Below are 15,335 nucleotides of genomic sequence, written 5' to 3' on the forward strand. Positions count from 1 at the left end.
GAGACCCGGTGATAGACCCCATACCTTGTTAAGATTTTTTCGAGTTGATGATTGCAAAAATGGGTACCCCTATCACTTATCAAAGCTTTTGGTGTTCCAAAACGAGAGAATAATTTTTTCAGAAATTTTACCACTATTCTTCCATCGTTTGTTGGAAGAGCTTCGGCCTCGGCCCATTTAGACAAGTAATCAACCGCCACAAGTATATATTTGTTTCCTTTTGACGGTGGGAAGGGTCCCATGAAATCGAGTCCCCACACATAAAAAATTTCACAGACGAGAATGCCACTTCGAGGCATCTTGTTCTTGGAAGAAATATTACCTGATCTTTGGCAAGCATCACATGTCTTTACAAGATCTTGTGCATCTTTGTAAATGGTTGGCCAATAAAATCCTGAATCAAATACCTTTCGTGCGGTACTAGCGGCACCATGATGTCCTCCGTATGGACCTTCATGACAGTGGCGGAGAATTCTTCGCGCTTCGCTACCATGGACACACCTTCGGATGAGTTGGTCGGCACACATTTTGAAAAGATAAGGGTCTTCCCAAAAGTAATGCTTTACATCGGCAAAGAATTTCTTTCTTTGATGATGTGGCCATCCTTTGGTGACTATACCGCTAGCTAAGTAATTAGCATAGTCGGCATACCATGGTTCTTGTCTGCTTTCCACCATTTCCAAAGACTCTGTGGGAAATTTATCGTTGATCTGTTCGTCCCTGGTTGCCTCCAAAGCTGGGTCTTCTAGGCGTGAAAGATGATCTGCAGCAGTGTTTTCTGCTCCTCTTTTGTCTTTGATTTCAATGTCGAATTCTTGGAGGAGTAGAATCCATCTGATCAAACAGGGTTTTGCGTCTTGTTTCTTGAAGAGGTATCGGATAGCTGCATGATCTGTATAGACTACAGTTTTAGAAAGAACAAGGTAAGAACGGAATTTATCAAAAGCAAATACCACAGCTAGTAACTCTTTTTCAGTAGTTGTGTAATTTTCTTGTGCATCGTTAAGTGTTTTACTAGCATAATAAATTGGGTGGAAATGCTTTTCTGTTCTTTGTCCCAAGACTGCTCCAACAGCAAAGTCACTTGCATCACACATGATTTCGAAAGGAAATTTCCAATCAGGGGCTATCATGATAGGTGCATTGACTAGCATTTCCTTGAGGGTTAGAAATGCTTGATTGCATTCCTTGTCAAAGACGAAGGGTGCATCTTTTTCAAGTAATTTTGTTAGAGGTCTTGAAATTTTTGAAAAGTCCTTGATAAACCTTCTATAAAATCCGGCATGCCCTAGGAAACTTCTAATTGCTCTAACGGAGGATGGTGGAGGTAATCGAGAAATAGTTTCTATTTTTGCTCGATCAACTTCCATTCCTTCGCTTGAGATTTTGTGACCGAATACTATCCCCTCTGTTACCATGAAATGACATTTTTCCCAGTTAAGGGCGAGGTTAGTTTCCTCACATCGGGATAGCATTCGTTCATGGTTATCGAGGCATTGGTCATATGAATCTCCAAAGATAGAAAAGTCGTCCATGAAGACTTCCATTGTCTTTTCTATCATGTCATGGAAAATGGCCACCATACAATGTTGGAATGTTGCGGGTGCATTACATAGACCGAATGGCATGAGTCGATAGGCGAAAGTTCCGTAAGGGCATGTGAAAGTTGTCTTTTCTTGGTCTTCAAGTGCTATTGGAATTTGAAAGTAACCTGAAAAACCATCCAAGAAACAGTAAAATTTATGACCGGATAGTCGTTCTAACATTTGATCAATGAAGGGCAAAGGAAAGTGGTCTTTCCTTGTTGCTTCATTTAATCGTCTATAGTCTATACAAACTCTCCATCCTGTGACGGTTCTTGTCGGTATTAATTCATTTTTTTATTAGTTATTACCGTCATACCTCCTTTCTTTGGGACTACTTGGACGGGACTTACCCATGGACTATCAGAGATAGGATAGATTAGTCCGGCGTCAAGTAGCTTGATGACCTCATTTTTAACCACTTCTTGCACATTGGGATTTACTCTTCGTTGTGGTTGTATTACTGTTTTGTAGTCATCATTCATTAAAATTTTGTGCGTGCACATGGAAGGATTTATTCCTTTAATATCTACAAGCTTCCAAGCGATCACATTTTTGTGTTTTTTAAGAAGATTAACTAATTTTTCTTTTTCTACGCTACTTAATTTAGATGAAAATAATTACAGGTAAATTACCATCTTTGTCTAGAAAAGCATATTCCAAACCCTTAGGAAGTTCTTTGAGCTCAATGGGTGGGTCTTTAGGAGACACCTTATTTTGTGGCTCATCTAGATCAAGAACCTTAAAGGTTTGTTCTATGGCGACCTCTTCTTCAACAAAGTGGTCATCTTCTTCAGTTGTATCGGGTGGCTCATCTTCATCTTCAATTAGGGGATCAATATTGCCAAAAGGATATTTCATTGAACGCTCAAGATCTATGTTCCTTTTGAATACCCCTAATTGAAGAGGTAGTCTGTTAAATTTCCGGTTTTTCAAAGCTTCATGAGTTTTTACAAAAGGTTTTCCCAAGACTAGAGGAGCGCCATCGAGGATGACAAAGTCGGTTGGAATAACCATCTGATTTGTTTGAACCAAGACATCCCCAACCACACCGATTGATTTTATTACCTTCCGATTGGATAGAAAAATGGGTATTTGAAGTGGAGCAAAATCACTAATGCTTAACTTTTCAAAAATGTAATTAGGCATTATGTTAACGCAAAGATCTTTATCAATGGTGACATTACTAATAAATGAATTTTGAAAGAAACATGGAACCGGTGTAATGTTAATTTCAAAAGGATCTTCTTTTATTAGCGAAGTTTGATCATTAGTTAACTTAACACTTACCATTTCTTCAATTTTAGTATTAGTGTTTAGCTCTTTTAAAAACTTAGCATGAGGGGTAACTAAACAATGATTTTCAAAAGAAAGTGACAAGAGATTAATTTCTTCTAAATTAGACTCTTCTTGAATTTTATCGTTATCGACCTCACCTTTTTCGTTGTTTAGCTTATGAGTCGGTTTTTCACTTATTTGTTCTTCCATTTTTAATTCCTCAATTATCGTTTCTTCCTTTTTTAATTCTTCCCTCGCGCGGGACTCCTCTTCCCTTGCGCGAGATTCTTTTATGCATCCTTCGATAAATTTGAGTTTTTTTATTATCCTATCGGCTATGTCGGTGATAGAGTAAGGATCGGGATCCTCAAAGCTTGAATCCGGTTGTTCGATCCTTGGCTCCTCATAGTACTCATATGAAGTAGATGGTTCACACCATTGTTCTTCATGATAAGTATATGATGGATAAGGGTCGAAACTTTGTTCTTCATAGTACTCATATGAGGTGGGTTGTTCACGCCATGGTTCCTCATAATAAGAGTATGAAGGTGGTGGCTCATATCTTGAGTCCTCAAAGTATGAGTATGAAGGCTCATACCTTGGTTCATCAAAATATGAGTATGAGGAAGGAGGTTCATACCTTTGGTCTTCATAGGATGTGTATGAAGTTGATGGCTCGTACCTGGGCTCCTCATAATGGTTGTATGAAGTGGACGGTTGAAACAAGTTACAATATTGTACCGAGTGCGGGTTACCACAATTAGTGCAATAGTCCCTCATATAATCATCCTACTTATAGGTGTAGTTGTAACCTCCTGAGTATTGATCCATAAGAATCACTCAGCAGACCACAACTGAGTCTCGGGACCAGAAAACAAAATAAAAAACGGAAACAAAAGGCTGGACACGGCCCCGTGTTCAGTGGACACGGCCCCGTGTACAGGATCTGTATCTGGGCGTTTTAATTAAAGTTACTGGTCTCGTTGAGCACGGGGGCGTATTCGGTGGACACGGCCCCGTGTTCAGACTCTGTATCTGGGTATCTAACTATAAATATGCAGCACGGGGGCATGTTCAGTGAGCACGGCCCCGTGTTCAGGCTACTGTAAATGCAAACTAAACTAAAATGCAGAAAAATGTGCGCGTGTTTTAAAAAGGTTTTGAAAAACTGATTAGGCCGTCGATTTTAAGCTTTCCTAAATTCCTTGTGTCCCCGGCAACGGCGCCAAAAACTTGATATGCGTGAAGTGTGTTATGTTTTAGATGTATATTTTAAGCCCTTTTACACTTTTAGCCAAGTTTTAAATTTATAAAACACGATATTTACTAACACTAAACACACATATGGGCAAGTGCACCCATCGTGGACGTAGTATAGTGTTGGTAAGATACCGAGGTCGTCCAAGGACACAAGAGCTTTTAGTACCGGTTTATCGTCAACGTCTAATCAAATCAGAATGTTAGAAAAGATTTTTAAACTAAGAAAATAAAACTAACTAAATGCTGAAAAATAAAATAAAAATAAAAACAGATAGACAAGATGAATCACTTGGATCCGACTCGTGTATTAGTATAACCTTTGATTATTTTCGCACTTTTGCACTTGTTTAAGAGATTATCTTATTTGTTGTAGTAGGCCCCTCTTTTGAAAGCGACGTTATCCTCAACCCAGTAGTTTGAGTCAGCAAGGATACAATCCTAAAGGGTCGGATTATTGAAAGATAATGAATTAAGTTATTAATGCAAATTATGGTAGGCCCCTCTTTTGGAGGTGACGTTACCCTCGACTAAGTAGTCTGAGTCAGCAGGGATATAGTCCTAAATAGCCGGGTTATAGTATTAATAGTAGTTAACTTATGAGGGGGTCAAAGAGTTTGGATCCCCGCCATCCAATACCTTTGGGTATTGAAGGAGATCCTACTAAATTTGACCCAGGTCCCTTGCAGGACCTCTAAACGCTGAACAAGGGCAAGACCTTTACCAAACCGTTCCCTTAACCCCCGACCAGGTAGCCAACATACCTACATATAGACCGTGGAGATACGAATGGTGAAAATCTTTTATTTTATATAGACAGTAAAATAATGCCAAGACACCACGGACAAACGATAAGGAAGAATCACCTTCAACATAAGCAACTAGTTATTAAAGTCATTAATACAAAACCAAATAAAAAGTACAAAAGATTAAAAATAAAAAGTATTATACTAAACACTTGTCTTCACCAAGTGATGTAAGAGACTTAGGCAAACATGGCCTTGATTGTCAAGAACTCTTACGATCAATCTTGGATCCCAAGACGACTCACACACTCTATGATGGACAATGGATGATGGTGGTGGATGATGGTGTTGTGATGGTGGTGGATGGTGGATGAAGTGTGAGAGAGGTGGTGTGCCAAGGGATGAGTTGCAATGAAACCAAGCACTCCTATTTATAGGCTGAACAGAAGCCTGGGCACGGCCCCGTGTCCGCTGGGCACGGCCCCATGCCTGTCTGACAATCTCTCTTCTTATTAATTGTAATTCGCAATTACAATTAATGCGCTTGCAGTACTTTCTCCACGCCCCCGTGTTCACTGGGCACGGCCCCGTGGTGGGCAATAGAAGCTTCTATAGGTTTGTCTTTTCTGCTGCTTCTTGGGCACGGCTCCGTGCTCGCTGAGCACGGGGCGTGTTCAGTCTTCTGCCTTCTCTGTTTTGCTTGGGAGGATGCTGTCGAGGGGTCGGGCAATCCACTTATGTTCCTTTTCTTGTATCTATGTTAGATTTAGCTGCCTTTTTGCTTCTTTTGTTAATTTGAGCTCATTTAATCCTGCAAATACAAAAGGAAGACAAAAACACTCTTTTTCCAACATTAGTACTTAAAAAGGGTTAGTTTTATGGCTCATTTGATGTAATTTATATGTTGCATTTACACAGATCAGACTACTATTGGCCACTATGATCCAACAAGGCCCAACATTGTCCATTAAGACATATTAGATCTACTATTGTTCATTATAATCCAATAAGGCCGAATATGGCACGTTAAGACATGTATGATCTTCTATTGTCCATTATGATCCAATAAGGCCCGTTAAACACATGCATGATCTACTATAGTCCATTGCGATCCATTAAGGTCCAATGTGGTCCATTAAGACATGTATGATCTTCTATTGTCCATTATGATCCAATAAGGCCCGTTGAACATATGCATGATCTACTATATCCATTGTGATCCATTAAGTTCCAATATGGTCTATTAAGACATATATGATCTACTATTGTCTGTTGTGATCCACTAAGGCCTAATATGGTTCATTAAGACATATATCATCTAGTATTTCCCCTTATGATCCACTAAAACCCAATATGGTCCATTAAGACATATAATTCACCTACTATTTCCCGTTGGGATCTCTTAAGGCCCAATATGGTCCATTAAGACATATATGCTCTAATCTTGCCCATTGTAATTCATTAAGGCCCAATATGGTCCAGTAAGACATACAATTCACCTACTATTGTCCGTTGTTATCAATTAAGACCCAATATGGTCCATTATTACATATATAATCTAGTGTTGTTCGTGTCACACCCCGACCGCATAAAACAACGAAACCGCGGCAGAAACATAGGAGGCAAGAAGATATTTGCCACAAGAGGGTAACTTACATGATGGAAACATGGCTCCTAAGTAAAGCAGAAGGCAAGAAGATATTTGCCACAGGAGGGGTAACTTTCTTAATCTATTCCTTTATGTTTCGTCTTATAACTTTCTTAATCTGTTCTTCTATGTTGGGCCATGCAGGTAATGTTTAATACAGCTGGAACTCAGAACGCGTCGTCTCTGGATGGTTAAAGAAAGCAGATTAAAGCAAAAGAAGCTTCCAAATCAGTTGAAAATTCAGTCCAAGTCTCATGAACTAGAGGTACTAGAAACTTAAGTTGTGGAATTATTATTCTGTCCAAGTCACATGGAACAATATTCTTCTGCAATGATCCCTGATAAATAGTTGTCAATCTGTTTCAATATTTGCAGGTTATTGAAACATTGAACACCCAATTCGCCTCGGTCTGGCTCTCAATTTCTGTGTCTTTTAATATGAAATTTTGAACTCTCCAGACCGCGCTTGCAGCCTTGCAAAACAGGTATAAACATCAAAATATCCGAAGAAATTTGGACCTATAGTTCGTTTCGGTTTCTTTCCATCTAAACTGACATGAATGCGTGTTTGTTTTCTTCTTTTTAGGCTTTTGATGAAGCAATTGCAGAGCCAGATACTTTAGGTGAGGAGTCTCACAATATAGCACCTTGATCATGCAACTCCTTCGTGACAACTTCACTCCATGGACCTCTGATATGCAGGTATGGATTTCGTTTGTCTATGTTTCTAAATTCGACCCGTTTACTTATTAATAAGTTGTTGTATCTCTAACGGGTTAAATAGAAAAAAATAATCTGAGGCGTAGTAAAAGCTTGAATAGAGCCAATCTTAACCAAGCTTGAGTAGATACTAGAGTTCAGTTAATGAATTCAATTCCAACTGAGTTTCATCAACATCAAGTTCACATGTTTAAACGACCCTAATGTGTTTTTAATTTAAGAATTGTTGTTTACTTTTTGTAAACATATAATTACATAGCATATTATGACATAAGCAAAGCAAGTTGGGGTTGGAGCTGGATGGAGAGATGGATTGCGGTATGCCCGTGGGAGACTCGAGTCATTCCCCAACACATCACCTCAACTCGGGCAACGAAAATGAATAAACCAGCTAAAAAGATAAAGCATGCAAAAACAAACATGTTTATTAGCGACGCATTGGTGCCACCATTCAGGTACTAAAGTTTATGCTTTTCGACCTGGGTTTGTTTTTAGAGAGATAATAAGATGATCTTTACTTATTGTAGATTATGCATACACGCTAAAGTTTATCCCTTTTGACATGGGTTCGTGTACTCATGGGTTTGTTTACTCATCTGTTGACATGGGTTTGTGTACTCATACATGCCAAAGTACATGCTAAAGAATATTTATATATGCAGATGTGAGTGTGTGAAAAACCTGGTACCTGATCAAGAATTGTTAAAAAGGATCCGTTCAGGTCAGTTTTCTCTTCTTTAACTTTTATTTGCATCAATTGGTTCGCAATAGTTGTTTAGCAATAGTTTTTTTCTTCCTTTAATAGAAGTAATTTCGACATGTTTTGTTATGAATGAGTAATTCAGGCCATAACCTGTTATCTTATGAATTGCAACAACAGCTTTTCCCACTTTAATCCCACCTAATTTAACTATTTTTTCATGAACAAGACCATATCAAGTTTGCAAATTATACGCCTGTTTCTGGTCTAGCTTGAGAGATCATAGTTGCTTAAAAAAATAATAATTAGGTAATACAATTCAGCAGTCAAAGAAGTTTCTTTAGGAAAAAGTAATAATATCAAAATCAAAATCAAAATCTAAAAATTAATTAGATTGTTGCTTATATCAATGTGTTATTCTACACAAACATATTTTACATCCACGATTCCTTTGTATCATTTTGAATATTAAAAATAGCAAATTAACTTCTGTCGACTCCTTGCATTATATCATGTTATATACCCTTTTCTACCATTATTTGTGTGGAAAATAGCAATGGTTATCAGGTTACTCTTAAGTTAAAGCTTCGGGGTTTAGTTTTAATACAGTTAAGAATAGCAATGGTCCGGAAGGTTGTCGGTTGTTACCGGTGTTGGCAGATCTGAGTAGGGACACTGGTTACCAGTGCCAAATTTTTTCTATACTGGCACCCACTTTTTGGCATTTTCGGTACCGTACCAGTTCGGTATGGTATTGGTAAAATACCAATTTTTACCTTCAAATACTTTTCGCTACCGGTACCCAGTTTTGAAGATTTTTGGTACCGGTACCACGCTCATCCCTAGATCTGAGTGGAAACCACCAAATGTGTCGACGGATCAACAACCGTGAATAGCGGTGTTGTTACATTCATGAAGAAGCTTCTCAAAGAACCTTAATTCCCAATTTTCCCTTTGACTATAAATTCCAATTTTCAGTTAAGGAAGTGATGGTTTTATTTATATATTTTGTTTTTAAATGATAGATAATCTATTATATACAGGTCAGGCCAGTAACTTTGACTAAGAAAAAAAGCAACCGAGATGCAGTTTATCCTTATTCCTTAATGACTGAGAATGAGTTCCAGATTCGTTTAAGTAGAATCGATGTGCAACAAAGCTGATCACTCCTTCTGGTTTTCAGCAGAGCAGTGCTGTGCAGGCTGCTTCTTCAACACTTGTGTTTTCTACGCAACTTTCTTATCAAATCCACCACCCTTAATTGTGTTTTTCCAGTTCAGAACATCATTCATTGGTAAGCTTCTTCCGTTCCATGTTTTATTGTTGTTTGTTTATCTAGAATTTGATTCCATTATGTCCCTCAACTGTTTGTTAAATTTACTAACTCAACCTACCAGCTTTTATTTTATATATATTTTACTAACTCAACCTACCAGCTTTTATTTTACTAACTCAAACATTGTCGGGTTAAAAACAATGTTTTCAAACACTGTTGAGTCAAAATAGTGTTGTTAAAACAGTGGTTTGAAACCACTTTTGGATTAAAACAGAGTTTTAAACCACTGTTGGGTTAAAAACAGTGTTTGAAACCATTATTGGTTTAAAAACAGTGTTTGAAAACTTTGTTGAGTCAAAACAGTGTTGTTAAAATAGTGGTTTGAAACCACTGTTGGGTTAAAACAAGGTTTGAAATCACTGTTGGGTTAAAACAGTGTTTCAAGCCATTGTTGGATTAAAAACAGTGTTTGAAAACACTGTTGAGTCAGAACAGTGTTGTTAAAACAGTGGTTTGAAACCACTCTTGGTTTAAAACAGAGTTTTAAACCACTGTTGGGTTAAAACAATGTTTGAAACCACTGTTGGGTTAAAACAGTGTTTCAAGCCAATGTTGAGTTATTTTTACCATAAAATGAAGTCGACAATATGCGTCGCGAATCCAGATGTAGCAACTTAGGTCAACTTAATTCACTCAAATCCCAATTATTTGCGGTATGCCCGTGGGTGACCCGAGTTATTCTGATTTTTTATTAAGTTTATTAGCATACATTTAAGATTTGAAAAGCCGTTGATGAGTTTTACTTTTAAGGATTTGATGGGTGCCACATCCGAGTTTGGGAAAGAGTCCTTGCTGGCAGAAGGGAGGTGTGGGCCCGTTTACTGAGTTGTACTGCCAGGTGACATGTGGCAGTGAAGGTTTTGGAGAGTGCTAGAGGGATGAGTCGTAATGAGACTGTTTGTATGTTTGAAGAGCTTTCGAAGCTCATTCATCCAAATTTGTTGTTTGTACGTTTGTTAATTTGCTTTTTAGCGAGGTACCAGACCTGTACAAGAAGCTGTTATTAATTAGTTGATCATTAATGCTTTTTTATCTTTATGTGGATAGATTGTGAACTTAGCTGCTGCAAGAATCAACGACATGGTTGAAAGACTAGAGTTGTCACAAGAAATAAAAGAGAGGGTACACTCTCTTTTTCAACAGATTCTGAGTCATCGAACAACGTTGTTGTTCAACCGCCATATTCACCAGATTGTCTTATGCTGTTTCTATGGAGTTGCAAAGGTTTGTTGCTGTTGTTACACATGTCACAAGTCAATTCTAACGTTGGCCTGTTGTAAATTATTACTAACTAATGTTATGGTTATAAATTGCAGGTTTCCCAACTGAGCTTAACTTTCAAAGAAATCTGTCATGGCTACAGAAAACAACCACATTAACATTGTTTTATAAAGATATGTAACTAAACACAAAGAATTTAAATAATATATTATAATATGTTTTTTAGTATTTGATTCCGATCGTTATTAGAACAAACCCGTGTATTCACACGGGTGTACATCTAGTTGTTATATAAAGTCATATCAAAATCTTGCAATTTTAAGTGTGACTATTTTATAACCTTTGGTCACATATATTATTCATGACATTTGCTATCATTCCATCACACAAAAATAAACTAAGTAAAGATGGTGTGGCGAATGTTTATGTAAAGCCATATGAAATCTTGTAATTTTGAGTGTGACTATTGCCTAACCTCTAGTCTCTCTCTAAAAAGTATGTGGCCATATGTATTACCTTTTAGCCATATCCTCACGTAAATACTATGGTCGTATATCATATTTGGTCACACTTTTAAGTGTGGCTACTAAATGTCTTAGTTTCTTTTTCTTTTTTTCGAAAATGTGCTTTTAGCCACATAATTAAAAATACCATGGTCGTAGATCACATTTGGCCATACATTTCCAGTATGGCTAATAAATGTTACAGTTTTTCTCAAAATGTGGCTAAATGTTTCAAAAACATGTGTATTTGGTCACATAAAACAATTATCATGGTCATAGATCACATTTGGCCACATTTTTTAGTGTGACTAATAAATGTCACCGTTTTTTCTTAAATTGTGGCTAAAGGTTTTTAGCTGTTATACAATGGTCTCACGAATACGTAAAACGTGTGGCGATAAGTGGGCTGAAAGTTTTTCAAATGTTAGAAATGAACTTTAGCCACACTTTTCTGGACGGTTTGGCCATATGTGTGGCTGTAAGTGGTTTTTGACGTAGTGGAACCGAACCGATACCGATCAAAGAACAACGGACCCAGTACTAGTATTCATTTTTATGGTTTTTCGTCGATGTAAAACACGTCACATAAATTGCTATACCAAATCACAGTGGTACTATAATAAATCAAATGATATGGACCGAAGCCTGCCACAAAACACATAAGAATCCCACTAGTTATATAAAGTTAACGAAACCAAATCGTATAAGGAGACCTAATAAAGATAACATTTCAAACAAAAATCCAACCATGGTGACTTAAGCAATGACGTATTGCTTGCCCCTCCCACATATCCAATTTAAAGTGACAAATGACAGTACTACAAACCGCCGCCAACCAGCAACTATCACTATCATTTCCTAGAGACCAACAATGGCTGAACAACATAAGATGAACAAATCACCACATGTTCTACTCTTCCCCTATCCTTCACAAGGCCACATAAACCCTATTATCCAATTTGGCAAACGCTTACTCTCAAAAGGTGTCAAAACAACACTAGTTACAACCATCTACATCTTAAACACAAAGCTCTCCCATAAAGAAAACACTACCTCCATTAAAATTAAAGCCATTTCTGATGGTTTTGACGAAGGCGGTAGCGCGAGTGCTGAAAGCTCCGAAACCTACCTCAAAACGTTCAAAGAAGTTGGGTCCAAATCACTAGCTGATCTTATCAAGAAGCTTCAAAGTGAGGGGAACACAGTTGATGCAATCATCTATGATTCCTTCATGACATGGGCTTTGGATGTGGCCATGGAGTTTGGAATTGATGGCGGGTCATTTTTAACTCAAGCTTGTAGTGTAAACAGCATATATTATCATGTTTATAAGGGTTTGATTTCTTTGCCATTGGGTGCACCTGTTACGGTTCCTGGGTTGCCACTGCTTGAAAGCTGGGAGACACCATCTTTTGTACACAATTATGGACCATACCCTGGTTGGTCTGAGATTGTGTTCAATCAGTTCGCTAATATTGATCAAGCACGTTGGGTGTTCACAAATAGTTTCTACCAACTTGAGGACAAGGTGAGTGTTGCTTCCTTTTTTTCATAAATCATATTAGATTAGATGTCACAACATAGAGGAACAATTAGGGGGGAGGGGGCCTCATCACTCACAACATCTAATCAAGTTTCGCCATGTTATCAACCATTATTCCATCACTCACAACCTTTTTTAGTGGCAATGGTCATCACTCACAACACCCAACAATAAACCTTCACACCCCATCACATCCCCTCACATCCATCCATTTATCACGCGTGATTTTTTTCACGGAAACAATCCTTCACTCGTTAAGATTGTATGGTGGCGGTGGAAAAATTGAAACTTCCACACGTTGAACTTCTCCATCACAGGAAAAACTTTCCCCACCCCGCCTTCCCTTAGGGGTGGAGGTGGTGATCACTCATCACTTACAACATTCAATCAAGTTCCGTCATGTCATAAACCATTATTTCATCACTCACAACCTTTTTTAGTAGAAATACCCATCACTCATAACACGCAATAATAAACCTTCACATTCCCTCACAATATTCCATTCTTCAAGCGTGATATTCTCCACGCGTTATGAAATGCACGAGTGATATAAAACAGTGAGGGTGGTGTGTTCCATTCTTCCACGCATGATAAACATATATCACGGCTCCATCGTGCCTGCCCTTAGAATCGAGTTTCTAAAAGTGAAAGAAATAAAATTATTTGATGAAATATTTAGGATAAATATAACAGATTAAATAAAGTTAAATGACCATTTTGTCCCTTTTAAATATTATCTTAAATACCTATCAGTAAGAACATAAGAACATTCACATTGAAGCTTTTATTATGAATAATATATAGAAAAGAATAGAAAAACAACAAAAATATCATCACATTGAAATTTATATAATAAAGAAAAATATACAGAAACTATACCTCTATATTTAGAAATTCATATTCAACCTTCTATATTTTTATTGTGAGTACGTAGAAAAAAGAACAAATAATAAAATAAATGTTTCTGAGTAAAAAATAGATAGAGATAAAGAGTCGGATATGGAATGTTTTTAAAAAATTTACAAAATTTAGAGAAAAATATATTTTTATATAGATGGAGATGAAGAGTTCAATGTAAATGCTCTAAGCGAAGAGGTAGCCAAAAAACACCGACCATGAAAGATAGGGTTGCGCTTGTCAGAGATTACTTTATTAGTGAATATTATCTCAAGACCCAAATAATAAGCAAGTTTGTCGAGATCTTTAATAGCTATTTTTTTAGACGGGTGATCGATGAACTTTTGAAAGTATCCTTGTTTTATCCCATATGTATAAAAAAATAAAAATAAAATAAAACAAAAAGAATAATGCCATCGGCATAAACCAATATATATAAAATTCAAGAAGTCCATTAGGAAAAGGTAAGGAAGTGTCAACCTAACAAATTTAAACTAGGCTTAGGGAGCTTGTTAAAGACCGTAGAAGGCTCTTTTGAGACAATAAATGTGGTAGATTGATAATAGTGAGTGATTGTTCCATAAAGGCAGTCTCGATGAGATTATAGTTTACGAACGCATTTGTTAATGTTAGTCAGAAGTCATTAAATATAATGTAACAATCGCATAATTCGTGTATTGTTTAATCTCCATGATGTTTTTTTTTAATTTGTAGGTGATAGAGTGGATGAGAAAGATGTGGAATTTGAAGGTAATCGGGCCAACACTTCCATCAATGTATCTTGACAAACGACTTCATGATGATAAAGATTATGGGTTCAATCTCTTCAAAGTGAACCATAACAAATGCATGAATTGGCTAAATGAAAAGCCAAAGAGATCAGTTGTTTACATTTCATTCGGTAGTAACGCAAAACTTCAACACGAACAAATGGAAGAAATTGCTCAGGGATTGAGCGATAGCCATGTTAATTTCTTGTGGGTTGTTAGGGTTGAAGAAGAGAGTAAACTACCAAAAGATTTTATGGACGTAACAGAAAATGGAAAGGGTTTGGTTGTGGCATGGTGTAGACAATTGGATGTGCTAGCCCATGAATCAGTAGGATGCTTTGTTACACATTGTGGGTTTAACTCAACTCTTGAAGCAATAAGTCTTGGAGTCCCAGTCGTTGGAATGCCTCAATGGACAGATCAAACTACAAATGCCAAGTTGCTAGATGAAACTTGGGGTGTTGGAGTGAGAGTTAAGGCTGATGAAAACGGGATAGTGAGAAGAGGAAATCTGGTGTCGTGTATAAAGAAGATTATGGAGGAGGAGAAAGGAGTCTTAGCCCGAATGAATGCGGTAAAATGGAGAGAATTGGCTAAAGCAGCCGTTGATGAAGGTGGGAGCTCTGATAAGGATATTCACGAATTTGTAAATGACCTAAAGCATGAATGATTTACCATCATGCACAGGGTGCAAAATTATTTTTTTTGAATGATATATGAAAATTTTTTTTTTTGCAATTCCGTACTAGGATTTAAGGCATATATTGAACTTTGTATTGATCATGTATCAAAGTTTAACTTGAACATCTAAACTTTCATATTTTTACAACAAGGTATATTAGTTACAAAGGTTTATGTTTTAGCAAAAAGTTATATATACCAGTGAGAGAAATTGTCGTTATTTTCTTTAAGTGTTATATACTATACTAAAGTAGATAACACATATACAATAGCTTTCTTCTATTGGTGGATGTTGGTAGTCTAGTAAGTGGTTGGCATGTGGCAGCCACTAATTTCCTTTAGGTTAGATTCTATTGCATAGTATGCGAATTTTGTTCCGGTTGAAAAACTAAAGTTTAGCTGGGCTAGTGTGATTAGAGTGAATGTTTGCTTGGGAGTATGTGTATGTTTAC

At 37.1% G+C, this 15,335-nt stretch overlaps 1 protein-coding gene and 1 long non-coding RNA gene across 2 annotated transcripts; both read left to right on the forward strand.

Annotated features, from left to right (window-relative positions):
• The first annotated feature begins 6,665 nt into the window (after window positions 1-6,665).
• On the forward strand, window positions 6,666-7,153 carry LOC110874076. Its single transcript, XR_002555616.2, has 3 exons — window positions 6,666-6,777; window positions 6,888-6,997; window positions 7,099-7,153. It is a non-coding gene; the product is annotated as an uncharacterized LOC110874076 (long non-coding RNA).
• Window positions 7,154-11,796: 4,643 nt separating this feature from the next.
• Window positions 11,797-14,940, forward strand: LOC110877108 (UDP-glycosyltransferase 74G1). The gene is made up of 2 exons (XM_022125268.2): window positions 11,797-12,520; window positions 14,147-14,940. The coding sequence occupies exons 1-2, from the start codon at window positions 11,864-11,866 to the stop codon at window positions 14,870-14,872; spliced, it is 1,383 nt and encodes a 460-aa protein (XP_021980960.1). The 5' UTR covers window positions 11,797-11,863; the 3' UTR covers window positions 14,873-14,940.
• Window positions 14,941-15,335: the final 395 nt, after the last annotated feature.

Source organism: Helianthus annuus, chromosome 9 (assembly GCF_002127325.2).
Source record: "Helianthus annuus cultivar XRQ/B chromosome 9, HanXRQr2.0-SUNRISE, whole genome shotgun sequence".
Classification (NCBI taxonomy): Eukaryota; Viridiplantae; Streptophyta; class Magnoliopsida; order Asterales; family Asteraceae; genus Helianthus; species Helianthus annuus.